This window comes from Hypanus sabinus, chromosome 19, assembly GCF_030144855.1.
Source record: "Hypanus sabinus isolate sHypSab1 chromosome 19, sHypSab1.hap1, whole genome shotgun sequence".
Taxonomy (NCBI): Eukaryota; Metazoa; Chordata; class Chondrichthyes; order Myliobatiformes; family Dasyatidae; genus Hypanus; species Hypanus sabinus.
The window spans coordinates 22,822,034-22,846,176 of record NC_082724.1 but is presented as its reverse complement, the minus strand read 5'-3'; the positions used below and the strand labels follow the sequence as shown (position 1 = coordinate 22,846,176).

General features: G+C 40.3%; 1 protein-coding gene across 7 annotated transcripts in view; it reads left to right on the top strand.

Annotated features, from left to right (window-relative positions):
- Positions 1-24,143, top strand: part of LOC132377797 (ERC protein 2) — a 782,782-nt gene that overhangs the window by 351,308 nt on the left and 407,331 nt on the right. For all 7 annotated transcript variants that reach the window (XM_059944157.1, XM_059944160.1, XM_059944156.1 and 4 more), the window contains one exon: positions 1,638-1,775. In XM_059944157.1, the coding sequence (XP_059800140.1) occupies positions 1,638-1,775 (138 nt within the window). The remainder of the gene's footprint in view (positions 1-1,637; positions 1,776-24,143) is intronic.

Genomic DNA, 24,143 nt, shown 5'->3' with positions numbered 1-24,143 from the left:
AGGGTTCTGGAATAAACCCTAAGAAAAATTCGGGGCTGGAGTCCCTAAGGCAATCCTATATTGAATTCAGTACTGTCTGGCAACTGCTGTGACATCGCTGGTGCCAAATTGCGCCAGTCTCTGCCCTTCCTTTGGATTCACTAGCTGCATGGAGAGGGGGAGCCTGTTGCATTGCAACACCTTGCTTTCCATATTGTATTGCCCTGGCTTGCATATCTCGTAGACAGCTAGGACAGCTAGGACATGGTCGACCCCAACCAAGGAAAGGGTTCATATTATTTTAAACTTTTCCTCAGATTTTCCTTGCTTATAATGAGAATGATTAGGTGAAAGTTTGCCGGTGCTTTCTTCACTCGTATATCTCTTTGTTCGTCAGTTTTCCTTTGCAAATGTCATCTCCCAGGTTTCTAACATTTTATGGTATGATAAAAGGTTACATATTCTTCTTCAGCTTTCATCATAACTATCCTTTTACTTTAGCTGTGAAATATACTTGCTACAGGCAAAATACAATATGACAGATTTTCCTTCCCCTCCCTCAGATGAAACTCTCTGCTTCTGTGAGGCTCTGCAGCTGGCAGGCTGGGTTCAAACTGATAAAATACCATATGTAAGTGAAAAAATAGAGTTGAATATCAGGGAATTTTATAAGTTAAATCTATGACTACAGTAGTGGAAGCCAGTCATCTCTTAAGTTACCAGTGGTCTTTAAATGGGTTAACAAAATACTGACATCTGCATGCAACAAAGAAAGTTCAGTTATTTCACTAGTCTAATTCTTTTAGTCTCAAATGAAGTGATAAATGGTGTAATTGATGTACAGAAAGACACTACGAAAATAAGGGAGTGTTCACCAATGATTCCTTCCCTGACCACAGCGCCTAGTTTCTAAAATGTATTTTGTTTCAAGGTTGATGAATGTGCTAATTTAACTATACAGTATAAGAAATATTTTCAAATTTGGAAGTCAAACAACAAGTTGAATTGCAGTTGTTTTGCATGAATGAATTGATTGTCATGCAAAAGAAAAATGCCATGGAAGTTCACAAGCTTAAACTAATAAAAACTGTGGGAACAGCCAGCAGGTCAGGCAGCATCTGTCGAGGGAGAAACAAAATTCCAATCTCAGATCAGTGACCATTCGTTCGAGCACTTATAATGAAAGATTACTCATCTGAGGTATTAACTCTTTATTTCTCTCTGAATTAGTTGTTGTTAAGTTCACATCCGGAACATGCTCACAAACCATTGATTTTTATTAAAACCTGGTTTTAGAATTTTTTACATACTTTCTTGCTGGTTCATTTTGCTGCAGCTCTAAACTTCATACAGTGCGACTGTTATATTAAAAAATAAGGATTATCTCAATATGATAGTAAACTTCAAAGTGATCAATATTTTATTGCATTTGTGGATCATGCATAAAGTAATAGTACAGACATTCAAAAAACTTAGCAGTGCCTTTGACCTAGTAAAGTTGCCAAAAATGGAAGTAGTTTGGTGTAGAAATAATTCATGACTTTGGTTACAGATGTTATTGTGCATACAAGGTAAAATGGAAGGGAAGAAAGTTAGTTTGTACATTAATAAAATATTTTCTTTTGTAATTACTAAGTTTATTTTGTTTCCTTGTGTAGATTGAAAATCTTCAGGAACAACTTAAAGACAAAGATAAGCAGCTCAACAACTTGAAAGACCGAGTTAAGTCATTGCAGACAGATTCTAGTAATACAGATACAGCATTGGCAACTCTAGAAGAAGCTTTATCAGAGAAGGTAATTAATTATGTTTAAGTTTTTGAAACATCATTTATGCATATATTATGATATTTGTGCATGAAAGAAAATGAATGTTTCTGAAGGAATTTTTTTTAATATATTCTTTTCAAATGGAAAATGCAATGGGAATCCTTGTCCCATTGCTTTGGCTTTTCTTCATCAAGGCAGCAATGGAAGTATTATTGAAATCTTTTCCATTTCTACAGCTTAAGACTGGAGTGGACTAGTTCCATTAACCATCATTTTCTGTTTCCTTTCAAGAATTAAGTGTGTAATTGCCATAGTCATTGTAAATCTCTCTTGCTTCCTAGCTAATAAGTGAATTTGTGAATAGATGAATTTGCACAGAGATCTGAGAATGGAGATGGTGTTGCACATGGTGACTAAACACAGTGGATTGACTCCACCTGGTGTTTAGCTGGAGAAAACTGAAAATGGATGCCCTGCGAGCAGTCTGAGTTCAGAAGCAGTAGGGTAGATTGTAGCTGTTAATCTATAATTATAAACTGATGTGACATTTATAGATTTGTTTCCAGATACAGAATGCAAATTTGCATGAGGTGAGGACAGAGGAGTTGTGTGAGATCCCAAGGATGGAATTGCAGAATCAGGTGATGTGATTGTTAAAAATGCTCTGTTTAAAATTATATATCTGAGAACAGAAGCAAGTAACAGCAGATCCATTTAGTTTGACAATGGAGTGAATAAATGGTAACTTGATCAAAGATTGCAGAGTGATGGAATAAATGAAAGTGTTTAAGCTTCATACTCAAGGTCCTCAAGATGGCAATGTTGTTTAGAACTTTTGGAAGGGGCTTACTTGTTATGTGCCGTGTTGTATGACAGATGATTGTGGTCTTTCTATCATCATGATTGTTCTTGGCAGATTTTTCGACAGAAGTGGTTTGCCATTGCCTTCGTCTGGGCAGTATCTTTACAAGATGGGTGACCCCAACCATTATCAATACTCTTCAGAGATTGTATGCCTGTTGTCAGTGGCCACATAACCAGGATTTTTGATATGCACCAGCTGCTCATAAAACTATCCACCATCTGCTCCCATGGCTTCACATGACCTGCTCAGGGGGCGGGGTCTAAACAGGTGCTACACTTTGCCCATGGGAGACCTTCAGGCTAGTGGGGGGAAGGAATGCCTTACACTTCCTTTGGTAGAGATGCCTGTCCACCCCAGGAAGGGGCAGGAGGTTTAATTGAGGAGTTTGCTTAAATGGGAAACTTTGGGTGATTTGCATGCGGATCGAAGTGAATAACATATCAGATGAAATATTTGTCTTAGAAAAACAGAAGAGCCTTGGATGTTTATTTTTTTGCCTGGGCAAGTGAGTCCCAGAAGAAAAGAATTATGTTATAAAGCCACTAATTGTGAGAGCCACAAATTGTGGGTGGAATTTTGTCAGAATAGGATTATAGAAATGGAAGCTGGGCCATGTAGAAAAGTTGAGCCTTAAGGTCAGGCTGAGTTGTGGTGCTGCTGATGTGGTTGAGAGGAAGAAAAATATGACTGGATTTTGGGAACGTATAAGTTAGGAACAGAGGCAACTGCTCAGCCCTGGGAGACTGCTCTATCATTCAATAACAACCTGGCTGGTTTGACAGTAATCTCACCCCGCATTTTTGCCTATCCTGGTAATCTTTTCATACCCTTGTTTGTCAAACAGTACTAACAACTGCCTTAAACATTCACAGACTCTGCACCAACTGCCCTTTGAGAAAAAGAATACACATATTCTTGACCACTGAAAGAGAAACAAAAAACATTAAGTATGCTTTACATGTGGTCCCTTAATTTTCAAACTGTGATCCCTGATTTTAAGTTTTCACATTGGAAATCCGCTCTCCATTGCTACTTATCAATGACCTGCTTACTGGTGTTTCGGTTGGATTTCCCTAGGGCCACTTGACTCGGATTCTGAAAGCCCTGGTGCAAACATGGCTAGGGGGCTGAATTCCAGGGCTAAGAGGAAAATGCTCATGAATTCCAGATAAGAATCAACTGTGGCTCTGTGTTGGGGAAGTTACGTCTTATCTGACTGAGTTTTTCAAAGAGCAAGGTGATTGACGGAGGTCGAGTTGTGGTTGTTGTGGATGTGGATTTTAAGAAGGTGTCTGACAAGGTTCCTCATGGTAGGCTCTTTCAGATTAGGATACATGGGATCCATGGCAACTTGGTTGTTTGGATTCAGAATTAGCTTGCCTGTAGAAGACAAAAGGTAGTTGTTGATGGGATCTCTAGCTGGAATTCTATGTCTGGTGGTGTTTCTCAGGTGCCCGCACTGGGATCTCTTCTGTGTGTATATATAAACTAACGTGGATGAAATGAGGACGAATGGGTTAGCAATTTTGCAAAACATACTAAGATTTGTGGTGTTGTGCAACGTGTAGAAGATTACCAAAGAAAACAACTGTATATCAATGCAGATTTCAGTGGTAAAATAGAAGATGGAGTTTTATCCAACCAAGTGTGAGATGCTACAATGTGGGATATCAAATGAAAAAGGCCAATGTAGTGGTAATGGTAAGAGCCGTTAGCAGTACATGTGCAGAGGGGTCTTGAGATCCAAGTCCACAGCTCCCTGAATGTGGTGGCACAGGCTGATTAGGTGAAAAAGAAAGCTTATGACATATTTGCATTTACTAGTCAAGGCATTGAGTTCAAGAGCGAGGAAGATACGTTACAACTGTAGTTAGGCTGCATCTGGAGTGTGACATTCACTTGTGGTTGCCCCATTGTAGGAGCAACGTGGAGGCTTTGGAGAGGGCGCAGGAGAGCTTGAGCAGGAGTGATCTGTGGTGAAGGAGTACAGGGCAATCAGTGGTGAGGAAGTACAGAGCATTCTGTGGTATGGAAAGGCAGGATAGTCCCTGTCGCAGAGTGCAAGGCATGCTGGTTTTCACTCCACTTTTGGATATGACATTGAGTTTGGAGGCATACCGCAACTTTCTGAGCAAAATGCTGAATACAGTTCATATCTTACACTTCAGTTTTGTATGAGCCATAGCTAGCCTGAACTGCTTGAGAAATCAGTTAATCTTTTTCATGTTCAAGTTATGATGGATGAACCCAAGGGAATAATGAAGTATTCTTTTGATTGAGTCAGTGAGGGGTATTTAATGGTTCACACACAATGAGAATATTTTATATTTCCCATGGTGCAATCAGTTATGCAGCAGATTTTTTTGATAATATTATTAATATTTATGTTTGTAAATTGCAGTTTGATGTTCCTCATTCTGTGGTATGAAATAGTTTGTGCCTTTCAAGATGCTGCTTAGTATGTTTTTATACCAAGAATTGTTTTTTTTTCCCATAGGGCACTTCTTGCTCAAATGCTGTAGTTAAAGTTGCAAGGCTTTTGTCGTGCACAAGTGTAAAGAGTTAGCTGTATATTGCAGTCAGTGCAGATCAGTAACAACATCTCCTCCTCCCTGACTATCCACATAGACGCACTTCAGAGGTGTGTGGTCTACTCATCATTGTGTGGCCAAGCACAGCTTAGACACCACATAAACAAACTTGCTGAGAAGGGTGAGCAGCTTCAAGTTTCTGGGTGTCAATATCTCCAAGGATCTGTCCTGGCCCAACAGCTGAAGAAGGTACAAATGCAACTCTACGTAAGTAGGAATTTAAGGAGAATGTGGTATGTCATTGAAGACGGACAGATTTCTCTCGATGCTGAATGGAGAGCATTCTGACTGGTTGCATTACTGCCTGGTATGGGCCCTGTAATGTACGTAAAACAAGAGCTGCAGAGGGTTGTAGACAGCCAGCTTTATCACAGGCGCGACACTCCCCACCATCAAGTACATCTTCAAGGAAAGGTGCCTGAAGAAAGTGGCATCCATCTTTAAGGACCCTCACCATCTGGGAAATATCCTCTTCAGCTTTCTTCCATTAGAAAGGATATACAGGAGACTGAAGATCAGCACTCAATGATTTAGGAATACATCTTGCCCTCTACCATCAGATTTCTGAATGGTACATGAGCACTACCTTATTTCATTTGCACTATTTATTTTTGTATATCATAGACTTTTATGTCTTTTCATTGTCCTGCTGCTGCAAAACAACAGATTTCACATTATATGTCAGTGATAAATCTCATTCTTTGGGAGACAATCAATATCATTAAGCTTTTTGAATGTCTGCATGGGTTTTTTCTGAAAATGTCAATGGGAAGTCATTTGTATTAGGAATCAGTGATCCAAGGCCACTGAACTTAACTCTGGCTTAAAAATATAATGAGTATATATAGAAGTAAATGAACCAGTTAAAGCTGAACTAAAGTGACTGTAATAATTTTAATTAGCATAAGAACCCTTTTAAAATTTTACACACAAGCTTCAGGAATGAGTGCAAAATTTGAAATTCTGAACTGGGGTGGGGTGGTGGTTGATTTAAAGAAAGGATGGCACAAGATGAAATAGGGTTAATTATGCAAACTTCAGCATGGACCTATCAGTAATGGCATTGAAAATGTGTCCTTTTTCTATTTTCAGCTCCAGGAACACCAGCAATCAAATTGTTCTTAAGATATGTGATATCAATGGTACATGACAGGTTACAGTCATCTTATTGGAAGTCTGTGACAGTGATGTAGCACAGAGACTGGTGTTGGGACCCTTGCTGTTTGTTATATGTGGTATCTATATTCAAAAAGGCCACCAAGTAAAAGATAGTCTAATGTTAGTGTTGGGGAAAGAATTGGGAAACATTCTGAGGGGCAGCATTAATCGACATTTCAAAAGGTTGAGATGGATCAAGGGTAGGTTTGTCGATGGGAGCTCTTGTATGATTAACTCATTTTGGTTTCTGCAAATTAGTTAAATATTTAATAAGGATTGTGCAGTTGAGTGGTTTGAGTGGTCTTCAGTAAGGGCTTTGACAAGATGCCTGTGGAAGTTTGGTCCAGTGGGCTAGGGCAAAAAAAAATGTTTATATACTATTATTCTAAATATTGAACCAAGGTAAGTTGGCAAATTCAATCCAACAATTGCATTGTAATAGATAAAAGGGTGATGACGAAGGATTACATTTATGATTTAAAGCCTGTGACAAGCAGTATACCACACGGATTGGTGTTGGAACCTTTACAGCTTGGTCATTGATGACCTTTACACCTTTACATTGATGAAATGAATATGAATATACAATCAGTAATTTTGTGGATGATATAATATTAGACCGTAAGGTGTAGGAACAGAAAGGCCATTTGGCCCATTGAGTCTGCTCGGCCATTTTACCATGACTCATCCTTTTCTCTCTCAATAGACAATCCCATTCTCCCCATAATCTTTCACAACCTGACTAATCAAGAACCTATTAACCTCAACCTTAAATATACCCAGGGATCAGGCCACCACAGCTGCCTGTGGCAACAATTTCACCACTCTCTGGTTAAAGAAATACTTATTCACCTCCATTTTAAATGGATGATCCTCTATTCTGGCGTTGTGCCCTCTGATGCTAGACCTCCCCGCCATAAGAAATATCCTGTTCACATCCACTCTACCTAGGCCTTTCAACATTTGATAGTTTTAATGAGATCCCCCCTCATTCTTCAAAATTCGAGTGGGTCAAGGTCCAGAGCTATCAATCGTTGCCTTCCATTCCTGGGATCATTCTTGTGAATCTCTCCTGAACCCTCTCCAATGTCAGCACATCCTTTCTGAAATAAGGAGCCCAAAGCTGCTCCAAGTAAGGTCTCAACAGTGCCTCAGCATTACATCCTTTCTTTTATATTCTAGTCCTTTTGAAATGAATGCTAACTTTGCATTTGCCTTCCTCATCACTGACTTAAATTAACCTTTAGGGAATGCTGCATAAGGACTGCCAAGTCACTTTGCACCTCAGATTTTTGAATTTTCTCCTGTTTGGAAAATGGTCTGTGCTTTTATTCCTTCTACCAAGGAGCCCGACCATACACTTCATGATACTGTATTCCATTTGCCACTTCTTTGCCCATTCTCCTAATCTGTCTAAGTCCTTCTGTAGCCACAAACCTGACCACAAAGCCATCTGAAGAAATGTTGGTATCCTATTTAATATTATTGGCTAGCTTACTTCTGTATTCCTTCTTTTCTTTAATGACTTTTTAGTTGCCACGTGTTGGTTTTTAAATGCTTCCCAATCCTCTAACTTCCCACTTATTTTTGCTCTATTATATGCCCTTTCTTTTGCATTTATGTTGACTTTGACTTCCCTTGTCAGCCACGGTTGCATCAGCCACTGTTTCCTCATCCTGCCTTTAGAATACTACTGCTTCTTTGGGATGTATCTATCTTGCACCTTCAGAATTTCTTGCAGAAACTCCAGCCATTGCTGCTCTGGCATCATCTCTGCTAGGACCTCCTTCCAATCAACTTTGGCCAGCTCCTCTCTTACACCTCTGTAATTCACTTTACTCCACTGTAATGCTGATACATCTGAGTTTCGTGTCTCTTCACACATTTCGTGACCCCTGACATCTGGAACTTCCACCATATTGCCAGTGTCTTCCACAGAGTGATGCAAAATACTTATTCAGTTTGTCCGGCATTTCCTTGTCCCCCATTACTAGCCATGGTTGTGTTATCTTTCCTTTACAATACTACTTCCTCTTTGGGATGTATATGTCCTGTGCCTTCTGAATTGTTTCCAGAAATTCCAGTCATTGCTGATGTGCCGTCAATCCTGCCAGTGTTCTTTTCCAGTCAACCTATCCAACTCCTCTCTCATGCCTCTGTAATTCCCTTTATTCCACTGTAATACTGATACATCTGAGTTTAGCTTCTCCTTCTCAGTTTCAAGGTGGATTTGATCATATTATGATCACTTTCCCCGAAGGTACTTTTACCATTGCCTTCCTCTGGTGCTCCTCCCCCTTTCTCTTTCTTCCATGGCCTTCTGTTCTCTCCTATCATATTCCCCCTTCTCCAGCCCTGTGTCTCTTTCACCAATCAATTTACCAGCTCTTTACTTCATCCCTCCCACTTCCAGTTTCAACTATCACCTGTGTAGCTCTCTTGCCTCCTCCACCTTTTAAATCTACTCCTCAATTTTTTTTCTCCAGTTCTACCGAAGGGACTCGGCCCAAAATGTCGACTATACATTTTTCCATAAATGCTGCCTGGCCTGCTGAGTTTCTCCAGCATTTTTGTGTGTGTTGCTTGGATTTCCAGCATCTGTAGATTTTCTCTTGTTTGAGATCAGTTCTGAATGTGGATTGTTTGAACTGTTAGGCTGCTGGTCTACAAGGTGTGCCACTATGCCACAATAAGGCTAGTTGGAAAGAAATTGGTCTGGAAAAATGTGATCACTGTGGATGGTATTCTGTAGCACCAAAGCACAAAATCACAACTCGAATTGCTCCTCTCATTAATGCATTAGATAAATATAAAGGATACTGATTAATTGAGCAAACACTTAATTGGGTTCTTGGGAAACTGAAAGATCTGAAGGTAGATAAATCACCTGGATAAGATGTTGTACACCCCAGGGTTCTTAAAGAGGTGATCTGAAGAGATTGTGAAGGCGTTAGTAATGATCTTTCAAGCATCACTAGATTCTGGAATGGTTCCAGCAGACTGGAAAATTGCAAATGTCACTCCACTCTTTATGAAGGGAGAGAAACAGAAGAAAGGAAACCATAGACCAATTAGTCTGACCTCAATGATTGGGAAGATCGTGGAATTTTGTGGAAAGGAGGCATATGATAAAATGGGCTGTAGTCAGCAAGGCTTCCTCAAGGGAAAACCTTGCCTGATAAATCTGTTGGAATTTTCTGAAGAGATAACAAGCAGGATAGACAAAGGAGATTCAGTTGATGTGTACTTAGATTTTTAGAAGGCCTTAACAAGGTGCTACACATGAGGCTGCTTAACTAGCTATGAGCCTATGGCATTACAGAAAAGATTTTAGCATGGATAAAGCAGTGGCTGATTGGCAAAAAGCAAAGAGTGGGAATAAAGGGAACCTCTTCTGGTTGGTTGCCAGTGACCAGTGGTGTTCCTCAGGGGTCTGTCTTGGGTCCGATTCTTTTTACGTTATATGTCAATGATTTGGATGATGGAATTGATCGCTTTGTTGTAAAGATTGCAGATGATATGAAGATAGGTAGAGGGGCAGGTATTTTTGAGAAAGTAGAGAGGCTGCAGAAGAACTTAGATTAGGAGACTGGGGAAATAAATGGCAGATGGAATACAATGTTGGGAAGTGTATCATCCTACAATTTGGTAGAAGAAACGAAAGGGTTGTCTATTTACTAAATGGAGAGAAAATACAAAAAAACTGAGGCGCAAAGGGACTTCGGAGTCCTTGTGCAGGTTAAAGGTTAATTTGCAGGAATGTTTGTGGAGAGGAAGGCAAATGTGATGTTAGCATTCACTTCAAGAGGACTAGAATATAAAAGCAAGAATGTAAAGTTGAGATTTTATAAAGCACTGGTGAGGCCTCATTTCAAGTATTGTGAACATTTTTGGGCCCCTTAGAAAGGATCTGCAGAAACTGGAGAGGGCTCAAAGGAGGTTTACAAAAATTATTCCAGGATTGAATGGCTTGTCATATGAAGAGCGCTTGATGGTTCTGGGCCTGTATTCACTGGAATTCAGAAGAATGAGGGGTGAACTCATTGAAACACATCGAACAGTGAACAACCTTGATAGAGTGAATGTGGAGAGAATATTTCCTATAGTTCGACAGCCTAAGACTAGAGGACACAGACTCAGAATAGAGGGGAGTCCCTTTAGAACGGAGATGCGGAGGAATTTCTTTAGCCAGAGAGTGGTGAGTCTATGGAATTCTTTGCCACAGGCAGTTGTGGAGGCCAAGTCTTAATGTATATTTAAGGAAGAGATCGATAGATTCTTGTTTGGTCAGGGCATGAAGAGATATGGAGAAAAGACAGGAGATTGAGGCTGAGAGGAAAATTGGATTGGCCATGATTGAGCAGACTCAATGGGCTAAATGGCCTAATTTTACTCCAGTATCTTTTAAAACATATCTTAAAGATTGAAATTGAGCTTGCATGCACCATTTGCATTGGCAGCTAGTTCCACACCCTGACGACCATCTGAGTAAAGTTTTCCCTCGTGTTACTCTTAAACTTTTCACCTTTCACCCTTAACTTATGATCTCCTGCTGTAGTCCCCCTCCACCAGCCTCAGTGGGAAAAACTTGCTTGTATTAACCTTGTTTAAACCCCTCATAATTTTATATCCGTCTATCAAATCTCTTCTCAATCTTCTATGTTCCAAGGGATAAAGTCGGAACTTATTCAATCTTTCTGTATAACTCAGGTCCTCCAGTCCTGTCAATGTCCTTGTAAATTAATTCTGTACTCTTTTAATCTTATTTACATCTTTCCTGAAGGTAGGTGACCAAAACTGTACACACATGATACTCCAAGTTAGGCCTCAGCAACATCTTATACAACTTTACCATAACATCCCAACTCCTGTACTCAATACATTGATTTATGAAGGTCAAAACTTTTTTATGACCCTGTCTACCTGTGCAGCCACTTTCAATGAATAATGGATCTCTGTGCCCAAATCGCTTTGTTCTATCGTTCTCTGCAGTGTCTTATTGTTCATTATGTAAGACCTACCTTGGTCGGTCCTACAAGTGCAACATTCAGTTCAATTCAAGTTTAATTGTCACTTGACCATGAATACAGCCAAATGAGACAGCGTTAGTATGGGGTCAAGGCGCAAAGTCGCATTACCAACAGTCACATGCAGTAAACACACACAAGATCACATTCATGTAAGAAGACTTTGATATCTCATCTTGAATGACAAACAGCTGAACATTCTTGACCAACATCCACTACCTTGCCCTCATCAACTTTCCAGGTAACTTCCTCAAAAAACTAAGTTTCAAGATGGCGGCGCGACACATCTTTCAGCGGCCACTCCGGAGCTGATATGTTATTTGTTAAGCAGGAGTGCCGTGCGCAATCCTAATCTAATGAAAAACGAACGTGGGAGCACAGAGGAACATCTGGAAATCTCCAGGAAGGCCCTCTTCATTGCTGCTGCTGCTGTGAGGTCCGGGTCTCTGATGAGAAGAACAGGCCCCCATTCCTCTGGGTCGCATTGCCGGTGGCCGTTGGCAGGGGCGTCTTAATATGCTCGGCAGAGGATGGTGCTCGGAGAAGCTGTGCCGGAGGGGATGGTCAGAGGCTCGGAGGTTTGAAGGATTCGGAGTCCACTGCGGTCGGGTCGCTTTCAGTGTGTGCTGTGTCTGCGAGGCTGAGTCGGGCGGCACCGTGGAAGTCCATAGCGGGGGTATTCCCTTCTGCCGCTGGCATGAGATGACGAGTCTATCGGGACCCTGAGGCAGAAATTGTGTGGTGGTTTCTTTCGAACTTATAGTCTTTTAACATCTTTGGACTATTTTTACTGTGCCCATGGTCTGTTTTTTATCAAATTATGGTGTTGTTTGCACTGTTGTAACTATGTCATTTTGTGCAGGTCATGTAGCTTTAGATTTTGGTCTTGTTTTGTCTGGTGGATTTGGAGCTCCTTTCCGGGGAATGCGCTAAGATGGTAGCATGATATTAATAAACAGCAGCCTCTCCGGACTCTGGATTGGGAATTGCCAGGCGTTATGTGGATTTTCTGGTGTAGTCTATTTTGTCATGTGCTTTGTTGACATCATTCTGGAGGAGCGTTGTCTCATTTTTTAACTGCATTGCATTTGTGGTTTTTAAATGACAATAAACTGAACCTGAATCTGAATCTGAAGATTGGTTAGACACAACCTACCATGCACAAAGCTATGTTGATTATCTCTAATAAGTCCATTTCTATCCAAATACTCATATATCCAGTCCCTTAGAATATCTTCTAACTTTCTCACTAGCGATGTCAGGCTCAAATAATTTCCTGGTTTTAGAGTCTTTCTTAAACAATGGAACAATATTAGCTACCTCCGATCCTCCTCTACCTCACCTGTCAATAAGGGTGATTTTAATTATTTCTTCTAGGGCTCCTGCAATCTCTGCACTTTCGTCTCACAGGCTCCAAGGGAACACCTTGTCAGGCCTGAGATTTATCCACCCTAATTTGCCTCAAGACAGCAAACACCTCCTCCTCTGTATAGGGTCCATGACCTCGCTGCTGCTTTGCCTCACTTCTATGCATACAGTGTCCATCTCCTGAGTGAATACAAATACAAAAAATCCACTTAAGATCTCCCCCATCTCTGTTGGCTTCACACGGAGATTACCATTCGCATCTTCCAGAGGACCTGTTTTGTCCCTTGCAATCCTTTAGCTCTTAAAAGAACTGTAGACTCCCTTAGGATTTTCCTTCACCTTGTCTGTTAGGGCAACCTCATGCCTCCCTTAGCCCTCCAAAGTGTTCTCTTACATTGCTTATACTCCATATGTAGCTCATTTGTTCCTGTCCACCTAGACCTACTATGCACCTCCTTTTTTTTCCTTAATCAGGGCATCAATATCTTTTGAAAACCAAGGCTTCCTAAACCTGTTATCTTTGACTTTTTATTCTGACAGGCACATATGAAGTAGACCTTTGCCAGATCCTTTCTGATGCCATCAAAATTGGCCTTTCCTCAATTTAGAATCTCAACCCATGGACCAGACCTATCCTTTATCATACTTACTTTGAAATCAGTGTTATTACGATCACTAGATGCAAAGTGTTCCCCTACTCAAACTTCTGTCACTTGCCCTGTCTCATTGCCTAATGGCAGATCAAATATCGCACATTCTCTTGTTGGGACTTCTATGAACTGATTAAGAAAACTTCCCTGAACACTTCTGACAAACTCTATCTCATCTAGTCCTTTTACAGTATGGGAGACCCAGTCAACATACTGAAAGTTAAAAACACCTACTATAACAACTTTGTTTCTTGCAACAATCATGATCTCCCTACAGACTTTTTTCCTTTAACTCCTGAAGACTGTTAGGTGGTATATAATATAGCCCTATTAATGTGGTCATACCTTTCTTATTCCTCAGTTCCATGCATAAAGCCTCACCAGACAATTCTTCAGTCTGTCTTGGCTGAGCACTGCCATGACATTTTCCCTGACTAATGCTACCCCTCCTCCTTTAATCTCTCCCATTATATTGCTTCTCAAACAAAGGAACTCTGGAATATCGAGTTGTCAGTTCTGTCCCTTCTGCAACTAAGTCTCAATATCGTAATTCCAGGCGTTGATCCATGCCCTTAGCTCTTCTGCCTTTCCTACAATATTTCCTGCATTGTCACACTGTGCAATCTTTTGATTCCTGGCTTTGTCTGAGTTGTAGCAACTTCTGCCTCCACAACCTCTCCACTATCTGCTCTGGCACTCTTTGTTTCTATCCCCCTGCAGCTCTAGTTTAACACTCCCCCCCCCCCCCCCCCCCCACCATGCAGCATTAGTCGTTCTGCATTTCTGGTGCAAACTGTCTCTTCTTTACAGGTTCCAGTTTTCCTGGAACAGAGCCCAATGATCCAAAAATCTAATGCCTTCCCTCCAACACCAACTCTTTAGCTGTATGTTAAACTGTATGATCTTCCTATTTTTGGCCCCACTAGCATGTGGCATGGGTAGCAATCCAGTGGTCACAACCCTGGAGGTCCTGTCCTTTAACTTACCACCTCACTCCCTGAACTAATTTTGTAGAGCATTGTTACTCTTCCTACCTATGTCATTGGTTGCAACCTACATGGGTTGTGACCTCTGGCTGCTCACCCTCCCACTTAAGAGTGCTGAGGACTCGTTCTGATATTTTCCAGAGCCTTGGCACCTGGGAAGCATTTTGTTCAAGTTTCTCATTGTTTACAGAATCCCTTGTGTTTATGGCTTCCTACTTTCCTTCCCCTCCGCTGCGTCTTTCTTTGACTCCATGATAATCACTTCAAGAACTAGATTTCAAAATGTTTGTTGAGCTTCACAACTTGGGAAGGCTTTCTTGGAGAAATCAATGCATTTTGCAGTTGTAAATTGGATTACTACAAAGTTGTGCTTTCTGGATGAAAGTAACAGCTCATTCCAGAATATTAGACCTATTTAAACTTGTTAGTCATCAACTAAATGATAATTGGATAATTATTCTCTCCTTTCCCCAGTTACTCTTCCCTCTCCCATACCCCATTCTTTAGTATAATTCTGTGGAAACAAGCCTTTTGATACCTTGTCCATTCTTGTTTATTTTGAGACCTTTGTGTATTACATGTCAATTTACTATAGAAGGTATCAGATCTGAATGTGTTCTTTATAGACTTAGCTGAAATCATCATCATTTTCTTAGGTGGTCCAATCTTCATCTGATTTCTATAGGGTTCAGATGTGATGATTTGCCACATCTGTGGGGATTTTCTGGTGTTTGTGCATCAGATGTATTCTCTACAGTGTGTTTATCCAGTGAAACATTTGACATAGCTCCACATGAAAAACCTCCAAAGGTTGGAATTTCAGGGTCCTACTTCTTGACGGGCCAATACTTCCCCTGAATTACTAAATTCAGTTCCTCCCTTTCTTCTCAGACTCTGGATGTTTAACAAAAAATAAAGGATCAGGAAAAACACTTTGATAGCCCCTTTGTGGCCATGCAAGTTATTTTTGGACCAGCTGTTGCAGTTAAAAATTTGATCCTTTTTTTCCACCATATGACGAGCATTTAAAGTCCCAAATGGGAGGAAGGTTCTGAACTCTCCACACTCCAACCCTGCTGACTTCATACTAATTGTGTGAGAGGGGTTAAGTGCTCATGGCCTGTAGAAAGAGGTAATTCTGAGTTACTACATATGAAACTCTACCACCCAAGTGGTGCTTGACAGCAAGAAACATTGGTTTTCTGATAGAATGTGACATCAAAAAAAATTCTACTGTATGTGAAAATCTTAAATTTTTTTTCTTTTGTCTTCAGAACATGTTGGGTTTGAGTTTCATGCCTCACTCATTTGGAATCTTTGTGGTCAATATCTACATTTATTTAGGAACTACAGAGATCCTCAAATGTAACAGTATCTTGGATAGCCACCCTGGCTCAGATATATATCATTATTATGTGTGTTTGTCTGGTTTCACAACTTGGATGGAAGTGGGTAAAACAGGAAGCTCACAGGAAATTTGCCTTAAGTCATTTGCGCCAAGTGAATCATGGTGTAGTAAAATTAGGTTCTGTTAAAATTAATGCTAGCTCCACATGCTGCCATTGTTATCTTACATGCTTAGAGCAAGCATTCAATGCTTGACTCTTTATAAGACCACATCTGGAGTATGGTGAGCAGTTTTGGATTCCGTTTCTAAGAAGGGATGTAGGGATGTGCTGGCATTGGAAGAGGGTTTACGGGAATGAACCTAGAAATGAAAGAGTTACATATGAGAAGCATTTAATGGCTCTGGGCCAATACTTGCTGGAGTTTAGAAGAATGAGAGGGGGGTGCAATCTCAATGAAACCAACTGAATATTGAAACATCTATATAGAGTGGACTTGCAATGGATGTTTCAAATGATGAAGGGTCTTGGACAAAAGAGCACAGCCTCAGAATAGAAGGATGTCTCTCTGGAACAGAAAAGAGAAGGAATTTCTTTAGCGAGAGGGTGGTGAATCATTACAATTCTTTGCCATAGACCACTGTGGAGGCCAATTCATTGGGAATATTTAAAGTGGAGATTGATAGATTCTTGATTAGCAAGTGCATCAAAGTTCCAGGGAGAAGGCAGGGAAATGGGGTTGAGAGAGAATATAAATCGGCCATGATCAAACGGTGATGTAGACTCAATAGAGCAAATGGCCTGATTCTGCTCTTGCACCTTATGGTCAATCAACTGACAATGAATCTACTCTACCAACTGTTTTCTTTCACTTCCAGTTCAGCACGTCTATGAGATACAGTACAGTGCAAAAGTCTAAGGCACATTTTTAAAAACATCAGTAAAGTGAAGATACTTTCAAAAATAATAAAACGAAAAGTTTCTAAATGTCAAAAAATTACTATAAAAAGGCTAAGCAAATCAATATTTGGAGTGACCTCCCTTTGTCTTTAAAACTGCACCAATAGGTATACTGTTGCGCAGTTTTACAAGAAAATCAGCTGGTAGGTTGTTCCAAGCATCTTGGAGAAATTGTCGCAATTCTTCTGCATACTTTGGCTGTCCCACTTGCTTCTGTCTCTCCAGGTAATCCCGGACAGCCTCGATGTTGAGGTCTGGGCTCTGTGGAGGCCATACCATCTGTTGCAGAAATCCTTGTCTTTTCTTTTCACTAAAGATAGTTCTTTATGACCTTGGCTGAGTGTTCTGTGTCATTGTACTTCTGCAGAATGAAGTTGGGATCAATCAGACACCTTCCTGGTGGTCTGTGTGATAGATACGAATCTGCTTGTACTTCTCAGTATTGAAGATTCCATTAGATCTGACTGTATTACAAACTCCATTTGCAGAAACACAGCCCTAAACCCATAGGGAGCCTCCGCTATGCTTCAATGGTGGCTGTGGACACTCATCCATGTAGTGCTCTTGAGACCGTCTATGGGCAAACTACCTCATGTTTGAGCCAAAAATTTCAAATGCTGCCATTGTTCAGAACCCAGTCCGTGTGTTTTTGTGCATAGGTGAGTCTCTTAGCTTTGTTTCCGTTTCAGAGGAATGGCTTATTGGTAGCAACCCTTCCATGAAGGTCTCTGCTGATAAAACTTCTCCAGACTGTAGACAGGTATATTTGGGTTCCAGTGGTTTCTGTGAGTTTATACTGATAACATTAGTGGATTTCTTCTGATTTAAAAGGGGCTTCCATTTGATATATCTATTGTCTGCTGTACTCAGTTTCCAAAGCCAACTGCTACGTTTCTGCTCTACAACCAGGCCCATTTCTTTGTGCTTCTTCAGAAGAACATGGACATTGCATCTTGAAACTCCTGTCTGCCACAAAATTTCAGCTTGGGAGAGGCCTTCCTGATGCAAGTTAGCCACCTTGTGTCTTGTCACTAAGCTCACTCTTGCCATGGTGTCAAAATTGATGATTTGAAGGTTAAACTGCAACACCCTCACCTTTTAATTTGGTTATCCTTTGCCCAGTTTGATTCCTTCTAGAGCCATTTCTCTTTCAGTTTATCAGTTTGGTTCATTCAACTTATTATGTCATTGATCATTCACATCTGTTTGTTATCTTTGTTTAATTATGCATTGGGCTTATATACCTACTTGGTAAACAAGTTTTTTTTTTATTTGAAATGTAGTCTATTACTTAATGTATTACTTTCCTTAGTGAAAAACAGAACTTCCTCTAACATTTAATTTTTTTGGAAAATTAATGCTTGGAAATATGAAATTTGCTCTTTTCTGCTGACACAGTAATGCAGAAAGCAAAAAAATAAGCATCTAAAACAAAATTTATATGAAGAATCTAGGATGCCTGAGAGTTGCACAGTACAGTAGAACATACGTCCTGACATTTTTCCTCTCTTGTGCATCTTCTGTGCATAAATGGAATTAGAACTGGTTTATTATTGTTAAATGTACAGAGATGCAGTGTCTCCATGCTGTTCATTCAGTTCAGATGAACGCACAGCGCATGGTGGAAGAACAAATTAAAACAATAACAATGCAGAGTGAAGTGTAACAACTGCAGAGAAAGTGCAGTGCAGGTAAGCAATGCAGTGGAAGATCATAATCAGATAGACTGTGAGGTCAAGTCCGAGTTATCATACCAAGGAACTATTTAATAGTATTTTTAACAGCAGAGTCGAAGCTGTCCTTGAGCCTGGTGTACCTTCTTCCCAATGGAAAATGGGAGAAGAGAGAATGCCTGGGGCGGTTGGGGTGAATATCAGAATCATGTTTAATAACACTGGTGTATGTCATGAAATTCTGTTGCTTTGCTGTAGCGGTACATTGCAATACATAATAGGTATTGATAAGTAATTAAATAACTAGTGGAAAAAGAAAAATACTGAAGTAGTGTACATGGGTATATAGCCCATTCAGAAGTCTGATGGCAGGATCAGATTTGACACCACTCAACTAGGTGATCTATCTCACTCCTGTACTCCTCCTCATCACCAATGGAAATTCAGCCAACAATAGTTGTGTCATTGACAAATTTATAGATGCCATTTGGGCTATGCCTGGCCACACAGTCATGGATATAGAGAGTATAGAGCAGTGGGCTAGAGGTGCACCAGTGTAGATTGTCAGCGAGGAGGAGATGCTGTTTCCAATTCTCACTAACTGGTCTCCTGATGAGGAAGTCAAGCATCCAGTTGCAGAGGAAGGTACAGAGGCTCAGGTTTTGGAGCTTGTTGATTAGTACTGCCGGTATAATGGTGCTGAACACTAAGCTGGAATCAATAAAGAGCAGCCTGATGCAAGTGTTGCTATTGTCCAGGTGATCCAAGGCCACATGAAGAGCCAGCGAGACTGCTTCCACTTGTAGACCTATCGTGGTGGTAGGTGAGTTGCAGCAGGTCCAGGCCCTTGCTCAGGCAAGAATTGATTCTGGCTGTGACCAATTTCTCGAAGCACTTCATCACAGTAGATATGACTGCAACTGGGTAATAATCATTGAGGCAGCTTACCACACTCTTCTTGGGTATTGGTAAGATTGTACCCCTTATATGTCCAAACATATACAGTACTGTGCAAAACTCTTCAGTGTGTATGTACGTATGTGTACATATATACGCATGTGTGCGCACACACACACACACACACACACGTATATATTATGCATATGTAGTAAATCTGGCAGGAGCAAAAGATGGTGGGAATGATGAATATGGAGGGCTGTGGGAGGGGTGGGGGACAGATGGCAGAGGAGTGCCCAGAAGTTGGGGGTTGGTGCGGGTGGAGATGCATCCAGTCCTGAGACACTGGGCAAGGTAATTTAATTCAAAACAATTGGTTTACTCATCATTACAGAATGTCTCCCTGGTGCGTCCTGCTTCCTCGCTCTCCTTTCCCCCTTCCCCAATCATGATTTTGCTCTCCCTGCCCCATTCCCACTTTCAGTTCACAACAGAGACCCATATCTGAATCAGTTTTATTATCACTCACATATGTCATGAAATTTGTGATTTTTTTTTGTGGCAGCAGTACAGTGCAATACTTAAAATTATTAGCACTGTGCAAAAGTCGAGACACCCTAGCTATATACATGTGCCGAGAACTTTTGCACAGCACTGTAAAAATTAAGAGTCCACCACTATAATAAATCAAATAAATGGCAAATGCTGGAAACATTTAGCAGGTCAGGCAGCATTTGTGGAAGGGGAAATAATTAACATTTGATGCCTGATGCTTTCTGGTTTTGCTTCCTTGATGTCATTGTTGTCATGCTTACAAAGGCACCTCATGTTACCTTTTTCTGATTTCCTTTGGTTCTCTCTTCTGAGTCAGCAGCTATATTCTGATCAGTCCCGGTGCTGCTTTTGACTCTTTACTAATAAACCAAATATAGAAAAGTAAGTGACATCTGACCGAATCTTTGAACTGCCCCACTTTAAATGTTACGACTAAGTTACATCCAGAAGGAGATATCAGCATCTTCTTGAAATCTCTGACTTTGCTTAATCTCTTACCTTTAATATTTTGCTCTCTACGACCAAAGTTGAAGTTCCATTATCATTGAAGGTAGCTTATTGTTTGAAATCAACTTTGAAATATATTAGAATTGATAGAAAGCAATCCTGAATGAAATGTCTTGACAGTGGTTTTGGTGCAATCAAACTGCATCTCAGAATTCCAACTTTGGCTACAGCAGGCAGAGTAAAAATGAGTAAAAATGAGCTAAATACATATACTGCACTTCCAGTCTTACACACCCTTGTGTTACCAGCATTAACAGCAATATTACTACTGATCTGAAGGCCCTCGATCTCATTGTTTGAAGCATCAGGCTGATGTGTACCGTTTAATCAGGAAACAGAAAAAATTATGTCTTTAAAGCCTAAAGGACTTTAAAACTGTAAATTTAATCTATTGCCAAAATTGTGATTTTTTTAAAACATTGGAAGTATTTGTAAATCTTTGTTCAACACGAAGTAGTATTCCAGTATTAGTGTTCCTAGATTTATGAATGTTCTGTTTATGGATTTTCATTAAAATGCTATTGACTCTTTAGCACATATCCTATACATCAGTTAATAAGTTTTGGCAACAGCACATACATTTAAACATGTAATTACAGAAGTTGCTGCCCAGGGTGCCTTCAGAAACTGGTATTTTGCAGAATCAACACTAAAATATTTAGAAAGACATCAGGTTACAGTATTATTGAGAATAAGTGAGAATAACATAGTCAGAAAAATTGAGGCATGACCATTAAAACATTTGGAAATGTTATAAACAGTATCAAATCAACTGGTTTTAAAAATCATTTTTGTTATATATTCTTATTTTACCTACCAGTCCAGTTTATTTCATTATCTATCTTCCCTTTCTTTATTGCTCGCTTAGTGGTTCTTTATTACTTTTTAAAGTTTTCACAATCTTCCAGTTTCCCACTACTCTTGGCGACTTTGAATACATTTTAGTTTGATGCCTTCCTTTATTTCCTTAGTTATCCAGGGCTGGCTCTCTCCAGCCTTACTGTCCTTGCTTTTGACTGGAATATACTTTTGTTGAGCATGGTGAAAAATCTCTTTGAAAGTCTTCCACTGTTCCTCTACCATCCCACCATATTGCCTGTGTTCCCGATCTATCCTATCCAACTCTTTCCTCGTCCCATTGTAGTCTCCCTTGTCTAGGCGCAATACACTGGTTTTAGATCAAACTATTGCACCCTCCATTTGTATGAGAAACTCATTCATTCATTCATTGGATCGCTCTTTCCAAGAGAATCCCTAACTACAAATTGCTAATTTTACCTGTCTCATTGCGGAAGACCAGATCCAAGATAGCAGGTTTCCTAGAAAGCTATCATGTATGCATCCTATGAATTCCTTCTCAAGACTGCCTCAACCAACTTGATTCACCCAATCTATGTGCACGTAAAAATTCTCCACAATAACTGTTGTTCCATTTTTAGATGCCTCATATATTTCTCAAGTTTATTGCCTGTGCCACTGTAATGTTATTATTCAGTGGCCTATAGATAACTCCCACCAATGATTTTTTCCCTTTACTATTCCTAACCTCTAGCCAGATGAACTCAGCATTCTACTTATTGGATCTAGTATTGTCTCTCACTGTCGCCTTGATCTCATCTTTAATTAAGAGCGCCACCTCACCTCCCATACTTTCCTACCTATCCTTCCATATTACTTGATGTCCTGGGATACTTAATTCCCTTTCCTCTCCACTCTGCAACCATATTTCTGTAATGGTCATTAAATCATCCCCCCTGTACTGCTTTGTGCCCCGAGTTCACTAACCTTGTTTTGAATACCACAGCCATTCAGATAAAGTGCCCTTACACTCACTGTGCTTTTAAACTCTAGTAATCTTTGTTTCTTTTGCACTTGACTTCTGCACTCCACCCTTTTCTGCATTTTAACTTTTGCTCTTACTTTATCCACCCTTTTCTCTTTTACTTTATCTGTACTTCTCCAATCTTGTCACCCCACCCCCCACGTTTTAATTTAAAGCCCTATCCACAGCCCCAGTCATGTCATTCGCCAGGATCCAGGTCTCAGGTGGAGCCCGTCCCAATGGAATAGCCCAAACACAAATGAAGCAAAGTTTAGAAGTATTTAGAAGGTGTATGAAAAGAGATTAACATCTCTAAAGGAAAGACTCTTCAGGTTTTGTAAAGATGGAAAGGGAGTAAATACATGAAAGCCTCGCGAATATGAAAGAACGGCAGTTTGTCCAATATGGCATAACTATGAATAGAGGGATTTTATTGGAAATGTTGGAAGAATTTAAATATAATTAATAATGCATTCCATCCTAGAATTGTGAGAGAGGCAGTGAGCTATAAGCATACTGTTTCAAACATTCTATCTCCACTTGCTGATCACTTTATTATGTACACCTATACACCTGCTTATTGATGCAAATATCTAATCAGCCAGTCATGTGACAGCAACTCAATGCATAAAAACATGCAGAGAGGTTCAGTTGTTATTGAGACCAAACATCAAAATTGGGGAAGAAATGTGATCTAAGTGACTTTGACTGTGGAATGATTGGTGCCAGACTGGGTGGTTTGAGTATCTCAGGAACTGCTGATCTCCTGGGATTTTCAAGCACAACAGTCACTAGAGTCTACAGAGAATGGTGCAAAAAAAAACCCCAAAAAGTATCCAGGAAGCAGCAGTTCTGCAAGCAAAAGATGACTTGTTCATGAGAGAAGTCAAAGGAGAATAGCCAGACTGATTCAAACTGAAAGGATGGCAACAATAACTCAGGTAACCATGCATAACAAAAGTGGTGTGCAGAAGAACATCTCTGAATGCACATCATGTCAAACCTTTAAGCGGATGGGCTACAGCACCACACTGGGTTCCACGCCTGTAACTAATAAAGTGGCCATTGAGTGGACATATAAAAACAAAACACGAATTTGACACCTACTGCATTATCTTGTAGAAACAACTTACTACTTAAAGAATTCCTAAGCATATTGTGCCTACCATAAGAAGTGAAGTCAGTAGATTCATTTCACAAAGTGAGTCTTAATTTTAACGTTTATGTTAACTTTATGCTCATTGATCAACAATGATTTCTTTCCAACATGTGTTAATAGGGAAGGATACATTTGTGAAGGTAAGACCATGAGTAGTCCAATCAACCATATTGCTCTGCTCTCTTCTCCTGGTCTTACCTTTTCAGATGTTTAATATTTCGTTTTGATATTTGTGAGGTTAAATTTCCTCTTGACCTCAGCATCAACAATCAAGTCAAACCATTGAATTATCATTCAACAATACATGGATACAGCCAAATGAAACAGCATTCCTCTGGGGTCAGGGTGCAAAACAAACACAGCACATTCAAAATAGTGAGCAATAAAAAATTTAAGCATGGGGAAAAAACATACATAGACCAAGACACTGAGCGGCATGTCCTGCAAATTGATGGCAGAGTTCCTGAACAACAGCCTGTCATTCCACTGATCGAACACTGGAGGGCAGCACTGACAGGCGAGGCTAGCCCCCAGCCAAGCACAGATGTCACACTGCACCACATCCGGCATGTCCTTCTCTGGACTACAGCACCAGGCAAACCCGCGGCTTGAGGCCTAGCCCTCGCTACAACCAAGACTATACAGCTCCTGCTCCACTTGTCTCACCACTAAGCAAGGGAAACAGGTCTGCGGCAATTAGATTATCATTGTCCAACAAGATCTTGTGATTACAAGAAAAACATCCGAGACAATCACTCATGCTATCTTAACTGCATAACATTTAGTGCTTTCCCTTCCTCCCTAAAATTTGATGATCAGAATTTCACGCAG